Raw genomic sequence first — 18,910 nt, 5'->3', positions numbered from 1 at the left:
ATGTGTCATTTATATGTGTTTAACACTAGATTAGGTGTCAGTTATATGAGTTTAACACAAGATTATATGTCACTTATATGTGTATAACACTAGATTATATGTCATTTATATGTGTTTAACACTAGATTATGTGTCATTTATATGTGTTAACACTAGATTATGTGTCACTTATATGCGTCTTTGTCCCATTCCCTGTAGAGTTATATAAATTATTACCTAGAGACCTGAGGGTCTGGTAATTCTCCATCATCACATCCTTATAAAGCTCTTTTTGTTCTTCAGTTAAACAGCTCCACTCCTCCTCCGTGAAATAAACTGCAACTTCATCAAACTCCATTTGTTCCTTCAAATGTAAAACATAAATCAAACCATTAAAACAGGAATTAACTCAAAGTGTAAACCACACAGACTACACTGACTGTGACAATAACCATGAACAAACCCAGAGCTTAGCAAGTGACCATGAACAGACCATATGGTCAGTCTGCTCACTCCCCCTGGGGTTGTGCTGTGTGTGTGTTGTATAAAGACCATGAACAAACCCAGAGCTCAGCCAGTGAACATTAAAGGGACACTGAACCCAAATTTTTTCTTTCGTGATTCAGATAGAGCATGCAATTTTAAGTAACTTTCTAATTTACTCCTATTATCAAATTTTCTTTATTCTCTTGGTATCTTTATTTGAAATGCAAGAATGTAAGTTTAGATGCTGGCCCATTTTTTGTGAACAACCTAGGTTGTCCCTTGCTGATTGGTGGATAAATTCATCCACCAATCAAAAACTGCTGTCCAGAGTTCTGAACAAAGAAAAAAGCTTAGATGCCTTCTTTTTCAAATCAAGATAGCAAGAGAACAAAGAAACATTGATAATAGGAGTAAATTAGAAAGTTGCTTAAAATTGCATGCTCTAGAGTGTTCTGGGAGGAGCACAAGCGTGAGGACGTGTGAACGCTTGCCCTCTGCTCCCTGCAAGAGCTACTGGCAGTGAAACCGCGCCTAAACCCTAGTCCGTGGGTGACTCACACAGCAAACAAACACATGCTCCAAAACACTTCAGCAGTGCAAAGCGAACGCACTGAGCTGCAGTCTGCAGCAAACTACAGACTGAGTTAAAGTGTCTCTTACTTATGCTAAGGAGGAACAGGCTACTATCTAAAAAAGGAGAAGAACAAATACTCTCTAACACTTAGCCCTCATATAAACAACACACGGAGCTGAATAAATCTTATGTTTTAGTACCTGTGCTACTTTGAACCCCAGCCTCACCCCCCCTCCCACCGGTGCTGCGTGAAGGGGAGTGGAAGATCGATAGGTTTAAAAGCACCTACAACTGTCCTGTGAGGATCCTGAGATAGGAGCCCCTGAGGATGCAGCTATAAATTACCATTGAGTGACCAGAGAGCCTACCGTTTTGTGGTTTGGATAGGCGGCGTCCAGCTGGAAAATCCCCTGGTGTGATTACTCTAGAAGCAGAGACTTGGTGGGTTGTGCCTGCTCTGTCCGGAATCTTGCACACGCTTGGGGGCGGGTCGGTCCCTCTTGATGCTGGCGCAGGAGCTGTTTTGCTTGGCTGTCTAGATTGAACCTTCCGAAGCCGTTAAAAAGAATGGCCCTGGGAGGACAGACGCCTTCCTTCGCTGTGAGGCTGCCTTACGCTGTTGAAAAAGCTCTGCTTCTTTGACCTGCTCCCCTCCACCAGTGCTGCGCGGGGGAGCTTAGAAGTTGTACCGGAGCTTGTACTCTGAGGCTGCTAACCTGGGACTGACAGAACCCGTAAAACTGGGTAAAACTGGGTCAGGTACTATCTTACCTTTTCTTTTTCAAAAATCTTCAGAGGGCCTCAAACAGTAGTAAAACTACAAACTTTTAGATGGGACTATTAATACTCTCACAAAATCTCTCCTGTGGTAGGAGAATATAAGCTAAATCCCTTGAGGAAAAAGGGGAAAAAGAAAAAGGGGAAAAAGTAAAAGCTAAATATATTGTGAACTTAATTTCCATTCTCTTGATTATTTTTTGGTATTTATATAGGGAGGTGTAGAGGAGATTGGTTTAAGGTTTATGGTTAATGGAAAAAAGTTAACAGAGCAAAGGAGATTAAAACCGATCACAGGCTCTTTTCTAAGTACACTTTAGACCCCTTTTATAAATGAGGCATAGCTATACTTCCCTCTTCCTACTTGTCTCTACTACTTAAAATTCAATAAGATTTATAACAGAGGGAAGGCAGAGTTACTTTCACCTAGATTTAGAGTTCTGCGTTAGCCGTCAAAACCAGCGTTAAGGGCTCCTAACACTGCTTTTTACCGCCTGCTGGTATTTAGAGTCAGTCAGGAAAGGGTCTAATGCTCACTTCCAAGCCGCGACTTTTCCATACCGCAGATCCCCTTACGCCATTTACGTATCCTATCTTTTCAATGGGATCTTCCTAACGCCGGTATTTAGAGTCTTGGCTGAAGTGAGCATTAGACCCTCTACCAACAAGACTCCAGCCTCAGAAAAAAGTCAGTAGTTAAGAGTTTTATGGGCTTACGCCGGTTTATAAAGCTCTTAACTACTGTGCTCTAAAGTACACTAACACCCATAAACTACCTATGTACCCCTAAACCGAGGTCCCCCCCACATCGCCGCCACTCTAATAAATTTTTTTAACCCCTAATCTGCTGACCGCACACCGCCGCCACCTACATTATCCCTATGTACCCCTAATCTGCTGCCCCTAACATCGCCGACACCTACATAATATTTATTAACCCCTAATCTGCCCCCCCCCCCAATGTCGCCGCTACCTTACCTACACTTATTAACCCCTAATCTGCCGACCGGACCTCGCCTCCACTCTAATAAATGTATTAACCCCTAAACCACCGCACTCCCGCCTCGCAAACACTATAATAAATAGTATTAACCCCTAATCTGCCCTCCCTAACATCGGCGACACCTAACTTCAAGTATTAACCCCTAATCTGCCGACCGGACCTCGCCGCTACTCTAATAAATGTATTAACCCCTAAAGCTAAATCTAACCCTAACACCCCCCTAAATTAAATATAATTTAAATCTAACTAAATAAATTAAATATTATTAACTAAAGTATTCCTATTTAAAGCTAAATAAATACTTGCCTGTAAAATAAACCCCAATATAGCTACAATATAACGAATAATTATATTGTAGCTATTTTAGGATTTATATTTATTTTACAGGCAACTTTGTATTTATTTTAACTAGGTACAATAGCTATTAAATAGTTAGTAACTATTTAATAGCTACCTAGTTAAAATAATTACAAAATTACCTGTAAAATAAATCCTAACCTAAGTTACAATTAAACCTAACACTACACTATCAATAAATTAATTAAATAAACTACCTACAATTACATACAATTAAATACACTAAACTAAATTACAAAAAATGAAAAAATCGGAACAGCCAATAGAATGCCAGCTCAATCTGATTGGCATATTAGATCAGCCAATCAAATTGAACTTCAATCTGATTGGCTGATTCAATCAGCCAATCAGATTTTTCCTACTTTAATTCCGATTGGCTGATAGAATCCTATCAGCCAATCGGAATTCGAGGGATGCCATCTTGGATGATGTCACTTAAAGGAACCGTCATTCGTCGGGAAGTCGTCGGTGGAAGAAGATGGCTCCGCGTCGGCACGTCTGAAGATGGCTCCGCTCCGGATGGATGAAGATTGAAGACGCCGCCTGGATGAAGACTTCAATCGGATGGAAGACCTCTTCAGCGCCCCTTGAATGATGACTTCAATCGGATGGAAGACTTCTTCAGCGCCCCTTGGATGATGACTTCAATCGGATGGAAGACTTCTTTAACGCCCCTTGGATGATGACTTCGGCCGCTGCGGATATCCTCTTCTGTTCCATCGGTGGTCGGCTGGCTGAAGACGGCTAAAGGTAGGATGATTTTCAGGGGGGTAGTGTTAGGTTTATTTAAGGGGGGTTTGGGTTAGAGTAGGGGTGTGTGGGTGGTGAGTTTTAATGTTGGGGGGGGGGGTTGTATTTTTCTTTTACAGGCAAAAGAGCTGAATACTTTGGGGCATGCCCCGCAAAAGGCCCTTTTAAGGGCTGGTAAGGTAATAGAGCTGTTAAATTTCGTAATTTAGAATAGGGTAGGGCATTTTTTTTATTTTGGGGGGCTTTGTTATTTTATTAGGGGGCTTAGATTAGGTGTAAGTAGCTTAAAATTGTTGTAATATTTTTTAAATGTTTGTAACTTTTTATTTTTTGTACTTTAGTTAGTTTATTTAATTGTAGTTATGTGTAGCTAATTTATTTAATTAATTTAATGATAGTGTAGTGTTAGGTTTAATTGTAACTTAGGTTAGGATTTATTTTACAGGTAATTTTGTATTTTTTTTAGCTAGGTAGTTATTAAATAGTTAATAACTATTTAATAACTATTCTAACTAGCTAAAATAAATACAGTTACCTGTAAAATAAATATAAATCCTAAAATAGCTACAATGTAATTATTAATTACATTGTAGCAATCTTAGAGTTTATTTTACAGGTAAGTATTTAGTTTTAAATAGGAATAATTTAGTTAATGATAGTGTAGTGTTAGGTGTAATTGTAACTTAGGTTAGGATTTATTTTACAGGTACATTTGTCTTTATTTTAACTAGGTAGCTATTAAATAGTTAATAACTATTTAATAGCTATTGTACCTAGTTAAAATAAATTGAAATTTGCCTGTAAAATAAAAATAAATCCTAAAATAGCTACAATATAATTATTATTTATATTGTAGCTATATTAGGGTTTATTTTAAAGGTAAGAATTTAGTTTTAAATAGGATTCATTTAGTTAATAAGAGTTATAATATTTATATGTATTTAATTAATATTTAAGTTAGGGGGGGTTAGGGTTAGACGTAGGTTTAGGGGTTAATCATTTTATTATAGTGGCGGCGGTGTAGGGGGGGCAGGATAGGGGTTCATAAATTTATTATAGGTGGCGACGGTGTAGGGGGGGCAGGATAGGGGTTAATAAATTTATTATAGGTGGCGAGGGTGTAGGGGGGGCAGATTAGGGGTTAATAAGTTTAATATAGGTGGCAGCGGGGTCCGGGAGCGGCGGTTTATGGGTTAAACAATTTATTTAGTTGCGGCGGGGTCCGGGATCGGCAGGATAGGGGTTAATAAATTTATTATAGGTGGCAGCGGTATAGGGGGGGGGCAGGATAGGGGTTACTAGGTATAATGTAGGTGGCCGCGGGGTCCGGGAGCGGCTGTTTAGGGGTCAATACATTTATTATAGTTGTGGCGGGGTCTAGGGGTTAAGAACTTTATTTAGTTGCGGGGGGCTCTGGGGGCGCCGGTATAGGGGGGTAGAACAGTGTAGTTTAGTGTGGGTGCTTAGTGACAGGCTAGAAATAAAGCTGGGAAAAATCCGAAGAGCAGCGAGATCGGATGAGTGATAACTATCACAGTCCGCTGCTCATCGCCCTGTACTTGGTGCGCGGCTTTTTGACAGCTTTATTGATAACTTTGCCGAGCGTATTCAGGTCTGTGGCGGCGATAGTAGGCGATCTTAGGTGAGCGTATTGGGGCCGGCGAAGGCAGGTAAGTAGACACGTTGATAACTAGAGGCAAAAGTATCAGTTACATATTCAGGCTCATTTCCCTCCTCCCTGATTAGTTTAGCTGATTATGATGTGTGACACTAACAGGTACTCACTTGTCACTCATACTGACATATAACTAGAGTATAAGTGTCACATACTACTGTACAGATCAGTGCCTAAATCACTAAAATCCCAATCAGAGACAAGGTATCAGTTACATATTGAGGCTCATTTCCCTCCTCCCTGATTAGTTTAGCTGATTATGATGTGTGTGACACTAACAGGTACTCACTTGTCACTCACACTAACCTATAACTAGAGAGTATAAGTGTTACATACTACTGTACATATCAGTGCCTAAATCACTAAAATCCCAATCAGAGACAAGGTATCAGTTATATATTGAGGCTCATTTCCCTCCTCCCTGATTAGTTTAGCTGATTATGATGTGTGTGACACTAACAGGTACTCACTTGTCACTCACACTGACCTATAACTAGAGAGTATAAGTGTCACATACTACTGTACAGATCAGTGTCTACATCACTAATATCCCAATCAGAAACAAGGTATCAGTTACATATTAAGGCTCATTTCCCTCCTCCCTGATTAGTTTAGCTGATTATGATGTGTGACACTAACAGCTACTCACTTGTCACTCACACTGACCTATAACTAGAGAGTATAAGTGTTAAATACTAATGTACAGATCAGTGTCTACATCACTAATATCCCAATCAGAGACAAGGTATCAGTTACATATTGAGGCTCATTTCCCTCCTCCCTGATTAGTTTAGCTGATTTTGATGTGTGTGACACTAACAGCTACTCACTTGTCACTCACACTGACCTATAACTAGAGAGTACAAGTGTCACATACTACTGTACAGATTAGTGTCTACATCACTAATATCCCAATCAGAGACAAGGTATCAGTTACATATTGAGGCTCATTTCCCTCCTCCCTGATTAGTTTAGCTGATTATGATGTGTGACACTAACAGGAACTCACTTGTCACTCACACTGAACAATAACTTGAGAGTATAAGTGCCACATACTACTGTAGAGATCAGTATCTACATCACTAATATCCCAATTAGAGACAAGGTATCAGTTACATATTGAGGCTCATTTCCCTCCTCCCTGATTAGTTTAGCTGATTATGATGTGTGTGACACTAACAGGTACTCACTTGTCACTCACACTGACCTAAAACTAGAGTATAACTGTCACATACTACTGTACAGATCAGTGTCTACATCACTAATATCCCAATCAGAGACAATGTATCAGTTACATATTGAGGCTCATTCCCCTCCTCTCTGATTAGTTTAGCTGATTATGATGTGTGTGACACTAACAGGTACTCACTTGTCCCTCACACTGACCTATAACTAGAGTATACGTGTCACATACTACTGTACAGATCAGTGCCTACATCACTAATATCCCAATCAGAGACAAGGTATCAATTACATATTGAGGATCATTTCCCTCCTCCATGATTAGTTTAGCTGATTATGATGTGTGACACTAACAGGTACTCACTTGTCACTCACACTGACCTATAACTAGGGAGTATAAGTGTCACATACTACTGTACAGATCAGTGCCTACATCACAAATATCCCAATCAGTGACAAGGTATCAGTTACATATTGAGGCTCATTTTCCTCCTCCCTGAGTAGCTTAGCTGATTATAATGTGTGTGACACTAACAGGTACTCACTTGTCACTCACACTGACCTATAACTAGAGAGTATAAGTGTCACATACTTCTGTACAGATCAGTGTCTACATCACTAATATCCCAATCAGAGACAAGGTATCAGTGACATATTGAGGCTCATTTCCCTACTCCCTGATTAGTATAGCTGATTATGATGTGTGTGACACTAACAGGTACTCATTTGTCGCTCACACTGACCTATAACTAGAGTATAAGTGTCACATACTACTGTACAGATCAGTGTCTACATCACTAATATCCCAATCAGAGACAAGGTATCAGTTACATATTGAGGCTCATTTCCCTCCTCCCTGATTAGTTTAGCGGATTATGATGTGTGACACTAACAGGTACTCACTTGTCACTCACACTGACCTATAACTAGAGTATAAGTGTCACATACTACTGTACAGATCAGTGCCTACATCACTAAAATCCCAATCAGAGACAAGGTATCAGTTACATATTGAGGCTCATTTCCCTCATCCCTGATTAGTTTAGCTGATTATGATGTGTGTGACACTAACATGTACTCATCACTTGTCACTCACACTGACCGATAACTAGAGTATAAGTGTCACATACTACTGTACAGATCAGTGCCTACATCACGAATATCCCATTCAGAGACAATGTATCAGTTACATATTGAGGCTCATTTCCCTCATTCCTGATTAGTTTTGCTGATTATGATGTGTGTGACACTAACAGGTACTCACTTGTCACTCACACTGACCTATAACTAGAGTATAAGTGTCACATACTACAGTACTGTACAGATCAGTGCCTACATCACTAATATCCCATTCAGAGACAAGGTATCAGTTACATATTGAGGCTCATTTCCCTCCTCCCTGATTAGTTTAGCTGATTATGATGTGTGACACTAACAGGTACTTACTTGTCACTCACACTAACCTATAACTAGAGAGTATAAGTGTCACATACTAGATACTACTGTACAGATCAGTGCCTACATCACTAATATCCCAATCAGAGACAAGGTATCAGTTACATATTGAGGCTCATTTCCCTCCTCTCTGATTAGTTTAGCGGATTATGATGTGTGAGTCTAATAAAGAGGCAATAATCTGCTGCTGTGTATCTCCCTATAGGGAAGTTAATTACAAAAACAAACGATTCTGCTACCAATAGGTCTGTGGGAGATGTCAGTATCAGCTCAGCCAATCAACAGTAAGTTCCTATAGATGAGCTAATAATAATATTTATACGTTTGGTTAGTTCTCATGTTTAACCCCCAGCTTCCCGGGTTACTGCCTCTCCCTAAGCCTAAGGTTATAAACTCATCACAGACCTCAGTACCGTCCTCAGCTCATTGTGTCACACTTCCGGGTAATTTTATGAAAAGCAGCTGGATCCTAATTAGCTAACGGACCCGGAAGTGAGTCATCTGTGGTGCTTCATAAGGTCCTGTTGCGGGATAGGAACTAGCTAATGCCGGGTAACCGCATTATACTTTATATAAAGAGATCAGTAATGTGAGTTACCGGCTGTGTGTGACAGCGACCCGAAGTCAGTGCCATAATAACGGGACACACCGGGAGAGGAGGGGGCTGTGTGTGAGAATGGGGCTGTGTGTATGAAGGTGAGGAGGGGGCTGTGTGTGAGGAGGGGGTTGTATGAGGTTGAGAAGGGGGCTGTGTGTATGATGGAGGGGGTTGTGCGTGTGGGTGAGGAGGGGGCTGTGTGTATGATGGAGGGGTCTGTGCGTGAGGGTGAGGAGGGGGCTGTGTGTGAAGGTGAGGAGGGGGCTGTGCGTGTGGGTGAGGAGGGGGCTGTGTGTATGATGGCGGGGCTGTGCGTGTGGGTGAGGAGGGGGCTGTGCGTGTGGGTGAGGAGGGGGCTGTGCGTGAGGGTGAGGAGGGGGCTGTGTGTGAGGGTGAGGAGGGGGCTGTGAGTATGATGGCGGGGCTGTGCGTGTGGGTGAGGAGGGGGCTGTGTGTATGATGGCGGGGTTGTGTGTGAGGGTGAGGAGGGGGCTGTGTGTGAGGGTGAGGAGGGGGCTGTGTGTGAGGGTGAGGAGGGGGCTGTGAGTGAGGGTGAGGAGGGGGCTGTGTGTGAGGGTGAGGAGGGGGCTGTGTGTGAGGGTGAGGAGGGGGCTGTGTGTGAGGGTGAGGAGGGGGCTGTGTGTGAGAGTGAGGAGGGGGCTGTGTGTGAGGGTGAGGAGGGGGCTGTGTGTGAGGGTGAGGAGGGGGCTGTGTGTGAGAGTGAGGAGGGGGCTGTGTGTGAGGGTGAGGAGGGGGCTGTGAGTATGATGGCGGGGCTGTGTGTGAGGAAGGGGCTGTGTGTGAGAATGGGGCTGTGTGTATGAAGGTGAGGAGGGGGCTGTGTGTGAGGAGGGGGTTGTATGAGGTTGAGAAGGGGGCTGTGTGTATGATGGAGGGGGTTGTGCGTGTGGGTGAGGAGGGGGCTGTGTGTATGATGGAGGGGTCTGTGCGTGAGGGTGAGGAGGGGGCTGTGTGTGAAGGTGAGGAGGGGGCTGTGCGTGTGGGTGAGGAGGGGGCTGTGTGTATGATGGCGGGGCTGTGCGTGTGGGTGAGGAGGGGGCTGTGCGTGTGGGTGAGGAGGGGGCTGTGTGTGAGGGTGAGGAGGGGGCTGTGAGTATGATGGCGGGGCTGTGCGTGTGGGTGAGGAGGGGGCTGTGTGTATGATGGCGGGGTTGTGTATGATGGCGAGGAGGGGGCTGTGTGTGAGGGTGAGGAGGGGGCTGTGTGTGAGGGTGAGGAGGGGGCTGTGTGTGAGGGTGAGGAGGGGGCTGTGTGTGAGGGTGAGGAGGGGGCTGTGAGGAGGGGGCTGTGAGTGAGGGTGAGGAGGGGGCTGTGTGTGAGGGTGAGGAGGGGGCTGTGTGTGAGAGTGAGGAGGGGGCTGTGTGTGAGGGTGAGGAGGGGGCTGTGTGTGAGGGTGAGGAGGGGGCTGTGTGTGAGAGTGAGGAGGGGGCTGTGTGTGAGGGTGAGGAGGGGGCTGTGTGTGAGGGTGAGGAGGGGGCTGTGTGTGAGGGTGAGGAGGGGGCTGTGTGTGAGGGTGAGGAGGGGGCTGTGTGTATGAGGGGGAAGAGAAGGGAGCTGTGTAAGAGGGGGCTGTGTATGAGGAGGGGGCTGTGTGTAAGAGGGGGAGAAGGCGGCTGTGTGTAAGAGAGGGAGAAGGCGGCTGTGTGTATGAGTGGGAGGAAGGGGCTATGTATGATGAGGGGGCTGTGGGTATGATGGCGGGGCTGTGTGTGTGTGTGAGGAGGGGGCTGTGTGTGAGGAGGGGGCTGTGAGTATGATGGCGGGGCTGTGTGTGAGGGTGAGGAGGGGGCTGTGTGTATGAGGGGGAAGAGAAGGGGGCTGTGTAAGAGGGGGCTGTGTGTGAGGGTGAGGAGGGGTCTGTGTATGAGGAGGGGCCTGTGTGTAAGAGGGGGAGAAGAGGGCTGTGTGTAAGAGAGGGAGGAGGGGCCTGTGTGTATGAGTGGGAGGAAGGGGCTATGTATGATGAGGGGGCTGTGTGTGAGGGTGAGGAGGGGGCTGTGTGTGAGGAGGGGGCTGTGAGTATGATGGCGGGGCTGTGTGTGAGGGTGAGGAGGGGGCTGTGTGTGAGGGTGAGGAGGGGGCTGTGTGTGAGGGTGAGGAGGGGGCTGTGTGTGAGGGTGAGGAGGGGGCTGTGTGTGAGGGTGAGGAGGGGGCTGTGAGTGAAGGTGAGGGGGGGGCTGTGAGTGAAGGTGAGGAGGGGGCTGTGTGTATGATGGCGGGGCTGTGTGTGAGGGTGAGGAGGGGGCTGTGTGTGAGGGTGAGGAGGGGGCTGTGAGTGAAGGTGAGGAGAGGAGGGGGCTGTGTGTATGATGGCGGGGCTGTGTGTGTGTGGGTGAGGAGGGGGCTGTGTGTGAGGGTGAGGAGGGGGCTGTATGAGGGTGAGGAGGGGGCTGTATGAGGGTGAGGAGGGGCTGTGTGTGAGGATGAGGAGGGGTCTGTGTATGAGGAGGGGGCTGTGTGTGAGGAAGGGTCTGTGTGTGAGAATGGGGCTGTGTGTATGAATGTGAGGAGGGGGTTGTATGAGGTTGAGAAGGGGGCTGTGTGTGAGGGTGAGGAGGGGGCTGTGTGTGAGGAGGGGGCTGTGTGTATGATGGCGGGGCTGTGCGTGTGGGTGAGGAGGGGGCTGTGTGTATGGGTGAGGAGGGGTTGTATGAGGGTGAGGAGGGGGCTGTGCGTATGATGGAGGGGGCTGTGCGTGAGGGTGAGGAGGGGGCTGTGTGTATGATGGCGGGGCTGTGCGTGCGGATGAGGAAGGGGCTGTGCGTGCGGGTGAGGAGGGGGCTGTGCGTGCGGGTGAGGAGGGGGCTGTGCGTGCGGGTGAGGAGGGGGCTGTGTGTGCGGGTGAGGAGGGGGCTGTGAGTGCGGGTGAGGAGGGGGCTGTGTGTGAGGGTGAGGAGGGGGCTGTGTGTATGATGGCGGGGCTGTGCGTGAGGGTGAGGAGGGAGCTGTGCGTGAGGGTGAGGAGGGGGCTGTGAGTGAAGGTGAGGAGGGGGCTGTGTGTGAGGGTGAGGAGGGGGCTGTATGAGGGTGAGGAGGGGGTTGTATGAGGGTGATGAGGGGGCTGTGAGTGAAGGTGAGGAGGGGGCTGTGTGTATGATGGCGGGGCTGTGTGAGTGAGGATGAGGAGGGGGCTGTGTGTGAGGGTGAGGAGGGGGCTGTGTGTGAGGGTGAGGAGGGGCTGTATGAGGGTGAGGAGGGGGCTGTGTGTATGACGGCGGGGCTGTGCGTGTGGGTGAGGAGGGGGCAGTGTGTGAGGGTGAGGAGGGGGTTGTATGAGGGTGAGGAAGGGGCTGTGTGTATGATGGCGGGGCTGTGTATAAGGGGGAAGAGAAGGGGGCTGTGTAAGAGGGGTCTGTGTGAGGGTGAGGAGGGGTCTGTGTAGGAGTAGGGGCCTGTGTGTATGAGGGGGAGAAGGCGGCTGTGTGTAAGAGAGGGAGGAGGGGCCTGTGTGTATGAGTGGGAGGAAGGGGCTATGTATGATGAGGGGGCTGTGGGTATGATGGGGGGCTGTGCGTGAGGGGTAGGGTTAGCTGTGGGTGAGGAGGGGGCTGTGTGTGAGGATGGGGCTGTGTATGGGTGGAGGAGGGGTCTGTATAGGAGGGTGAGGAGGGGTCTGTGTGTGAGGAGGGGTCTGTGTATGAGGGAGAGAAGGGGGTTGTGTATGAGGGGGAGGAGGGGGTTGTGTATGAGGGGGAGGGGGGCTGTGTATGTGGGGGAGGGGGGCTGTGTGTGAGGGTGAGGAGGGGGCTGTGTGTGAGGGTGAGGAGGGGGCTGGGAGTATGATGGCGGGGCTGTGTGTGAGGGTGAGGAGGGGGCTGTGTGTGAGGGTGAGGAGGGGGCTGTGTGTGAGGGTGAGGAGGGGGCTGTGTGTGAGGGTGAGGAGGGGGCTGTGTGTGAGGGTGAGGAGGGGGCTGTGAGTGAAGGTGAGGAGGGGGCTGTGTGTATGATGGCGGGGTTGTGTGTGAGGGTGAGCAGGGGGCTGTGTGTGAGGGTGAGGAGGGGGCTGTGAGTGAAGGTGAGGAGCCTGGAGGGGGCTGTGTGTGTGTGGGTGAGGAGGGGGCTGTGTGTGTGGGTGAGGAGGGGGCTGTATGAGGGTGAGGAGGGGCTGTGTGTGAGGATGAGGAGGGGTCTGTGTATGAGGAGGGGGCTGTGTGTGAGGAAGGGTCTGTGTGTGAGAATGGGGCTGTGTGTATGATGGCGGGGCTCTATATGAGGGGGAAGAGAAGGGGGCTGTGTAAGAGGGGGCTGTGTGAGGGTGAGGAGGGGTCTGTGTAGGAGGAGAGGCCTGTGTTTATGAGGGGGAGAAGGCGGCTGTGTGTAAGAGGGGGAGGAGGGGCCTGTGTGTATGAGTGGGAGGAAGGGGCTATGTATGATGAGGGGGCTGTGGGTATGATGGGGGGCTGTGCGTGAGGGGTAGGGTTTGCTGTGGGTGAGGAGGGGGCTGTGTGTGAGGATGGGGCTGTGTATGGGAGGAGGAGGGGTCTGTATAGGAGGGTGAGGAGGGGTCTGTGTGTGAGGAGGGGGTTGTGTATGAGGGGGAGGAGGGGGTTGTGTATGAGGGGGAGGAGGGGGCTGTGTGTATGAGGAGTGGGCTGTGTGTATGTGGGGGAGGGGGGCTGTGTGTGAGGGTGAGGAGGGGGCTGTGTGTGAGGTGAGGAGAGGGGGCTGTGTGTGAGGGTGAGGAGGGGGCTGTGTGTGAGGGTGAGGCTGTGTGTGAGAAAGGGGGCTGTATGTGAGGGTGAGGAGAGGGGGCTGTGTGTGAGGTGAGGAGAGGGGGCTGTGTATGAGGGTGAGGAGGGGGCTGTGTGTGAGGAGGGGGCAGTGTATGAGGGTGAGGAGGGGGCTGTGTATGAGGGGGAGGAGGGGGTTGTGTATGAGGGGGAGGAGGGGGCTGTATGTGAGAAGAGGGGGCTGTGTGTGAGGGGGAGGAGGGGGCTGTGTATGAGGGGGGGCTGTTTATGAGGGGAAGGTGGGGGCTGTGTATGACGGTCAGGAGGCAGATGTGTATGAGGGTCAGTAGGGGGCTGTGTGTGAGGGGGAAGAGGGGGCTGTGTGTGGGGGTGAGGTCTGTGTATGAGGGTGAGAAGGGGGCTGTGTATGAGGGGGAGGAGGGGGCTTTGTATGAGGGGGAGGAGGTGGCTGTATATGAGGGGGAGAAGGGGGCTGTGTGTGTGGGGGAGGAGGGGGCTGTGTGTGTGTGGGGGATGTTTATGAGGGTGAGGAGGGGGCTGTGTATGAGGGTCAGGAGGGGGCTGTGTATGAGGGTCAGGAGGCGGCTGTTTATGAGGGTGAGGAGGGGGCTGAGTGTGAGGGTGAGGAGGGGGCTGAGTGTGAGGGTGAGGAGGGGGCTGTGTGTGAGGGAGAGGAGGGGGCTGTGTATGAGGGGGATGTTTGTGTGGGTGAGAAGGGGGCTGGGTTTGAGGGTCAGGAGGCGGCTGTTTATGAGGGTGAGGACGGGGCTGTGTGTGAGAAGAGGGGGCTGTGTATGAGGGTGAGGAGTGGGCTGTGTGTGAGGAGTGGGCTGTGTATGAGGGTGAGGAGGGGGCTGCTTGTGAGGGTGAGGAGGGGGCTGTTTTTGAGGGGGGTGCTGTATATGAAGGGGAGGCTGTGTGTGAGAAAGGGGGATGTATGTGAGGGTGAGGAGGGGGCTGTGTATGAGGGGGAGGAGGGGGCTGTGTTAGGGTGAAGAGGGGAATGTGTATGAGGGTGAGGAGGGGGCTGTGTATGATGGTCAGTAGGGGGCTGTGTGTGAGGGGGAAGAGGGGGCTGTGTGTGTGGGTGAGGTCTGTGTATGAGGGTGAGGAGGGGGCTGTGTATGAGGGGGAGGAGGGGGCTGTGTGTGTGGGGGAGCAGGGGGCTGTGTGTGTGGGGGAGCAGGGGGCTGTGTGTGAGGGTGAGGAGGGGGCTGTGTGTGAGGGAGAGGAGGGGGCTGTGTATGAGGGGGATGTTTGTGTGGGTGTGAAGGGGGCTGTGTATGAGGGGGAGGAGGGGGCTGTGTGTGAGGGGGAGGAGAGGGCTGTGGGTGAGAAGAGGGGCTGTGTATGAGGGTGAGGAGGGGGCTGTGTGTGAGGGAGAGGAGGGGGCTGTGTTTGAGGGGGATGTTTGTGTGGGTGAGAAGGGGGCTGTGTATGAGGGTGAGGAGGGGGCTGTGTATGAGGGTGAGGAGGGGGCTGTGTGTTAGGGTGAGGAGGGGGCTGCTTGTGAGGGTGAGGAGGGGGCGGTGTATGAGGGGTGTGCTGTATATGAAGGGGAGGAGGGGGCCTGTGTGTGAGGGGGAGGAGGGGGCTGTGTATGAGGTGGGTGCTGTATATGAGGGGGAGGAGGGGGCTGTGTGTGAGGGTGAGGAGGGGGCTGTGTATGAGAAGAGCGGGCTGTGTATGAAGGGGAGGAGACGGCTGTGTATGAAGGGGAGGAGACGGCTGTGTATGAAAGGGAGGAGACGGCTGTGTATGAAGGGGAGGAGACGGCTGTGAATGAGGGGGACGAGGGGGCTGTGTATGAGGGTGAGGAGAGGGGGCTGTGTGTGAGGAGAGGGAGCTGTGTATGAAGGTGAGGAGGGGGCTGCGTGTGAGGGGGGGAGGAGGGGGCTGTGTATGAGGATAAGGAGGGGGGCTGTGTATGAGGATAAGGAGGGGGGCTGTGTTTCTGGGGGAGGAGGGGTCTGTGTGTGTGGGTGAGGAGGGGGCTGTGTATGAGGAGAGGAGGCTGTGTGTGACAAGGGGGCTGTGTATGAGGGTGAGGAGGGGGTTATATATAAGGGTGAGGAGAGGGGGCTGTGTATGAGGGGGAGGAGGGGACTGTGTGTGAGAGTGAGGAGGGGGCTGTGTATGAGGGGGAGGAGGGGACTGTGTGAGAGTGAGGAGGGGGGCTGTGTGTGAGGGTGAGGAGGGGGCTGTGTATGAGTGGGAGGAGGAGTCTGTGTGTGTGGGTGAGGAGGGGGCTGTGTATGAGGGGGAGGAGGGGGGCTGTGGGTGAAGGTAAGGAGGGGGCTGTGTGTATGATGGGGGCTGTGGGTGAAGGTGAGGAGGGGGCTGTATGTATGATGGGGGGGTTATGCGTGAGGGGGAGGAGGGGGCTTTGCTTTAGGGGGAGTAAGGAACTATTGGTAAAGAGGGGGCTGTGCTTTAGTTAGGGCTATGCCTGAGGGTGAAGGGGCTGTTGCTTCCTCGTCAGATTACTCTGCATTCTCCTAAAAACAAACACCTTATTGTATATTAAATAAATAAATGCATCATCCCTATACAGCTGTATATTTTGTCATTTTATCTGCTCTTCAAACAACTGGTAAGGTGTAGTATCAGGTTGTACATAAGTGACAGACATATTTATTGTCACAATCATCATCTTTTTATCATAATATAAATACAGGAGGAACTCTGAGTCTTTCCCACCCCTTATTTATAGCATCTTCCTTTCCTCTTGCAGGTGACACATTTTATAGCGTCTTCCTTTCCTCTTGCAGGTGACACATTTATAGCGTCTTCCTTTCCTCTTGCAGGTGTCACATTTATAGCGTCTTCCTTTCCTCTTGCAGGTGTCACATTTATAGCGTCTTCCTTTCCTCTTGCAGGTGTCACATTTATAGCGTTTTCCTTTCCTCTTGCAGGTGTCACATTTATAGCGTCTTCCTTTCCTCTTGCAGGTGTCACATTTATAGCGTCTTCCTTTCCTCTTGCAGGTGTCACATTTATAGCGTCTTCCTTTCCTCTTGCAGGTGACACATTTATAGCGTCTTCCTTTCCTCTTGCAGATGTCACATTTTATAGCGTCTTCCTTTCCTCTTGCAGGTGTAACATAGCGTCTTCCTTTCCTCTTGCAGGTGTCACATTTATAGCATCTTCCTTTCCTCTTGCAGGTGTCACATTTATAGCGTCTTCCTTTCCTCTTGCAGGTGTCACATTTATAGCGTCTTCCTTTCCTCTTGCAGGTGACACATTTATAGCGTCTTCCTTTCCTCTTGCAGGTGTCACATTTATAGCGTCTTCCTTTCCTCTTGCAGGTGTCACATTTATAGCATCTTCCTTTCCTCTTGCAGGTGTCACATTTATAGCATCTTCCTTTCCTCTTGCAGGTGTCACATTTATAGCATCTTCCTTTCCTCTTGCAGATGTCACATTTTATAGCGTCTTCCTTTCCTCTTGCAGGTGTCACATTTATAGCGTCTTCCTTTCCTCTTGCAGGTGTCACATTTATAGCGTCTTCCTTTCCTCTTGCTGGTGTCACATTTATAGCGTCTTCCTTTCCTCTTGCTGGTGTCACATTTATAGCGTCTTCCTTTCCTCTTGCAGGTGTCACATTTATAGCGTCTTCCTTTCCTCTTGCAGGTGTCACATTTATAGCGTCTTCCTTTCCTCTTGCAGGTGTCACATTTATAGCGTCTTCCTTTCCTCTTGCAGGTGTCACATTTATACCATCTTCCCTAACTTCATCTCACCCAGACGTATCTCAGTAACCCTAACTGCATCTCACCCAGACCTCTCAGTAACCCTAACTTCATCTCACCCAGACCTATCTCAGTAACCCTAACTTCGTCTCGCCTAGACCATCTTACTAACCCTAACCTTAGCTCACACAGACCATCTCACCCTAACATATCTCTTACAAATATTGTATTATTGTTTTACTTATATCAGTTGTAACCATGGACAGTGGGCAGAATATACTGCCTGTCAATTGAGAGCACTGATGTTGGTTAAATTGTTCATTATTGCTGTTATCATTATAAGCTGTACTTGCTTCCTTCTGATCTGTGGTTTATTTACCATTATTAAGACATGAAATCCAAGAGTGATCTCTTTTTGGTTATTCAAGAAATATTCAACATTGTGAGATACACGGATTGTTTATCATTTTTCATGTTCTGTTGATGTATCTTGTTTGCAATATGCTAAAAAACTAAATAAATAAAATCGTTTACTCTGCACATAAACACAAAACAGAACCATCATTCATTTTGTAAATATTCTCTTTAATATGGAACAGTAAAAATATCCGGTTCCCTTAACTATTGGGTGTTGTGTTTCAGCTGTTCACAAATATGTATAGTTATCATGCATGACGACACCTTGGAAATGGTATTACTGAGTCTATTAATCAAAATCAAGTACAAACATATCTGATTGCTTTAGTACAATTATTTAATAATCTACAGAACACTACAGTCATTGGCCTCAATTTCAAACCATTAGAATTCATGTACAAAAGTGCCCTAAATGGCTTCTGGGAAGTCAGTTACAAAACTATCCTGGTCAATATAAATCTCCCCCAGTACGCAGTTTCTTCAAAGCGTAATAAATGCTTTCATGCACCAATAACGCCCTCTGTCCCTTACAGGAGAACAAGTTGACGTCACTAATGTAGGTGAAAAGAAACCAGTATTGGAGATGATTTGTGGAGATTTTGGAGCTGTCAAATGAAACCGCAGTAAGCAGTGCATTGGAAGCCCATTGGTCGTGTGATTAATGCATCTAGGCTGTGTGTACAGAACGTTTCACTGTTAATGACCTAGATTACTAGTGACACACAATTGTAAGAGGTATGGTGAGCTGGTACTGTGTGCTCATATTACAAACCAAAGGTTAATATATATGGTATAAGTAGCAGTATATTACACGCTACACTAGTCACGTCAGATATCTCCGGTGCTAATGTCGTGCAGATAATAAATGTCTGAGGACCCGCACTAAAATGTATGTCAGTTCATGCTTTAGTACAAAGCCGATAGCAAAACTACGCTCTAGTAGGAGTGTTTGGTTGAGTTCTTTGCTATACAACTGCCATGTTTTTAAAAAGTACCATAGCAAGCAATGACAATTAATGCCCAGGTTTAAAAAAAAACTAAGATATATTTCAGATACCATGTGTGCGCAAAACTCAACCGATGACTTGTAATATGAGCACAACTAGCGCACCGCTACCCTTATTTGTCACTGAAAGAATAGGGCAGGGGTCATTAATTGTGACCCTCCAGAGGTTTTGGATCTACATTTCCCAAGCTGAAATGCTGTCTGATCATAGGAAATGTATTTCCAAAACCTCTGGAGGGCCACAATT

At 48.4% G+C, this 18,910-nt stretch overlaps 1 protein-coding gene across 1 annotated transcript in view; it reads right to left on the bottom strand.

The window, feature by feature from the left end:
* The window catches only part of LOC128666731 (zinc finger protein 260-like), a 75,941-nt gene extending 67,226 nt beyond the window's left edge, over positions 1-8,715 (bottom strand). The window contains exons 1-2 of the mRNA XM_053721482.1: positions 8,644-8,715; positions 217-343 (exon numbers count right to left, since the gene is read on the bottom strand). Of these exons, the coding sequence (XP_053577457.1) occupies positions 217-337 (121 nt within the window). The 5' untranslated portion in view covers positions 338-343; positions 8,644-8,715. The remainder of the gene's footprint in view (positions 1-216; positions 344-8,643) is intronic.
* Between the last annotated feature and the right edge of the window lie 10,195 nt (positions 8,716-18,910).

This window comes from Bombina bombina, chromosome 7, assembly GCF_027579735.1.
Source record: "Bombina bombina isolate aBomBom1 chromosome 7, aBomBom1.pri, whole genome shotgun sequence".
Classification (NCBI taxonomy): Eukaryota; Metazoa; Chordata; class Amphibia; order Anura; family Bombinatoridae; genus Bombina; species Bombina bombina.
The sequence above is the reverse complement of the archived record's forward strand: the minus strand, read 5'-3'. Positions and strand labels throughout refer to the sequence as shown.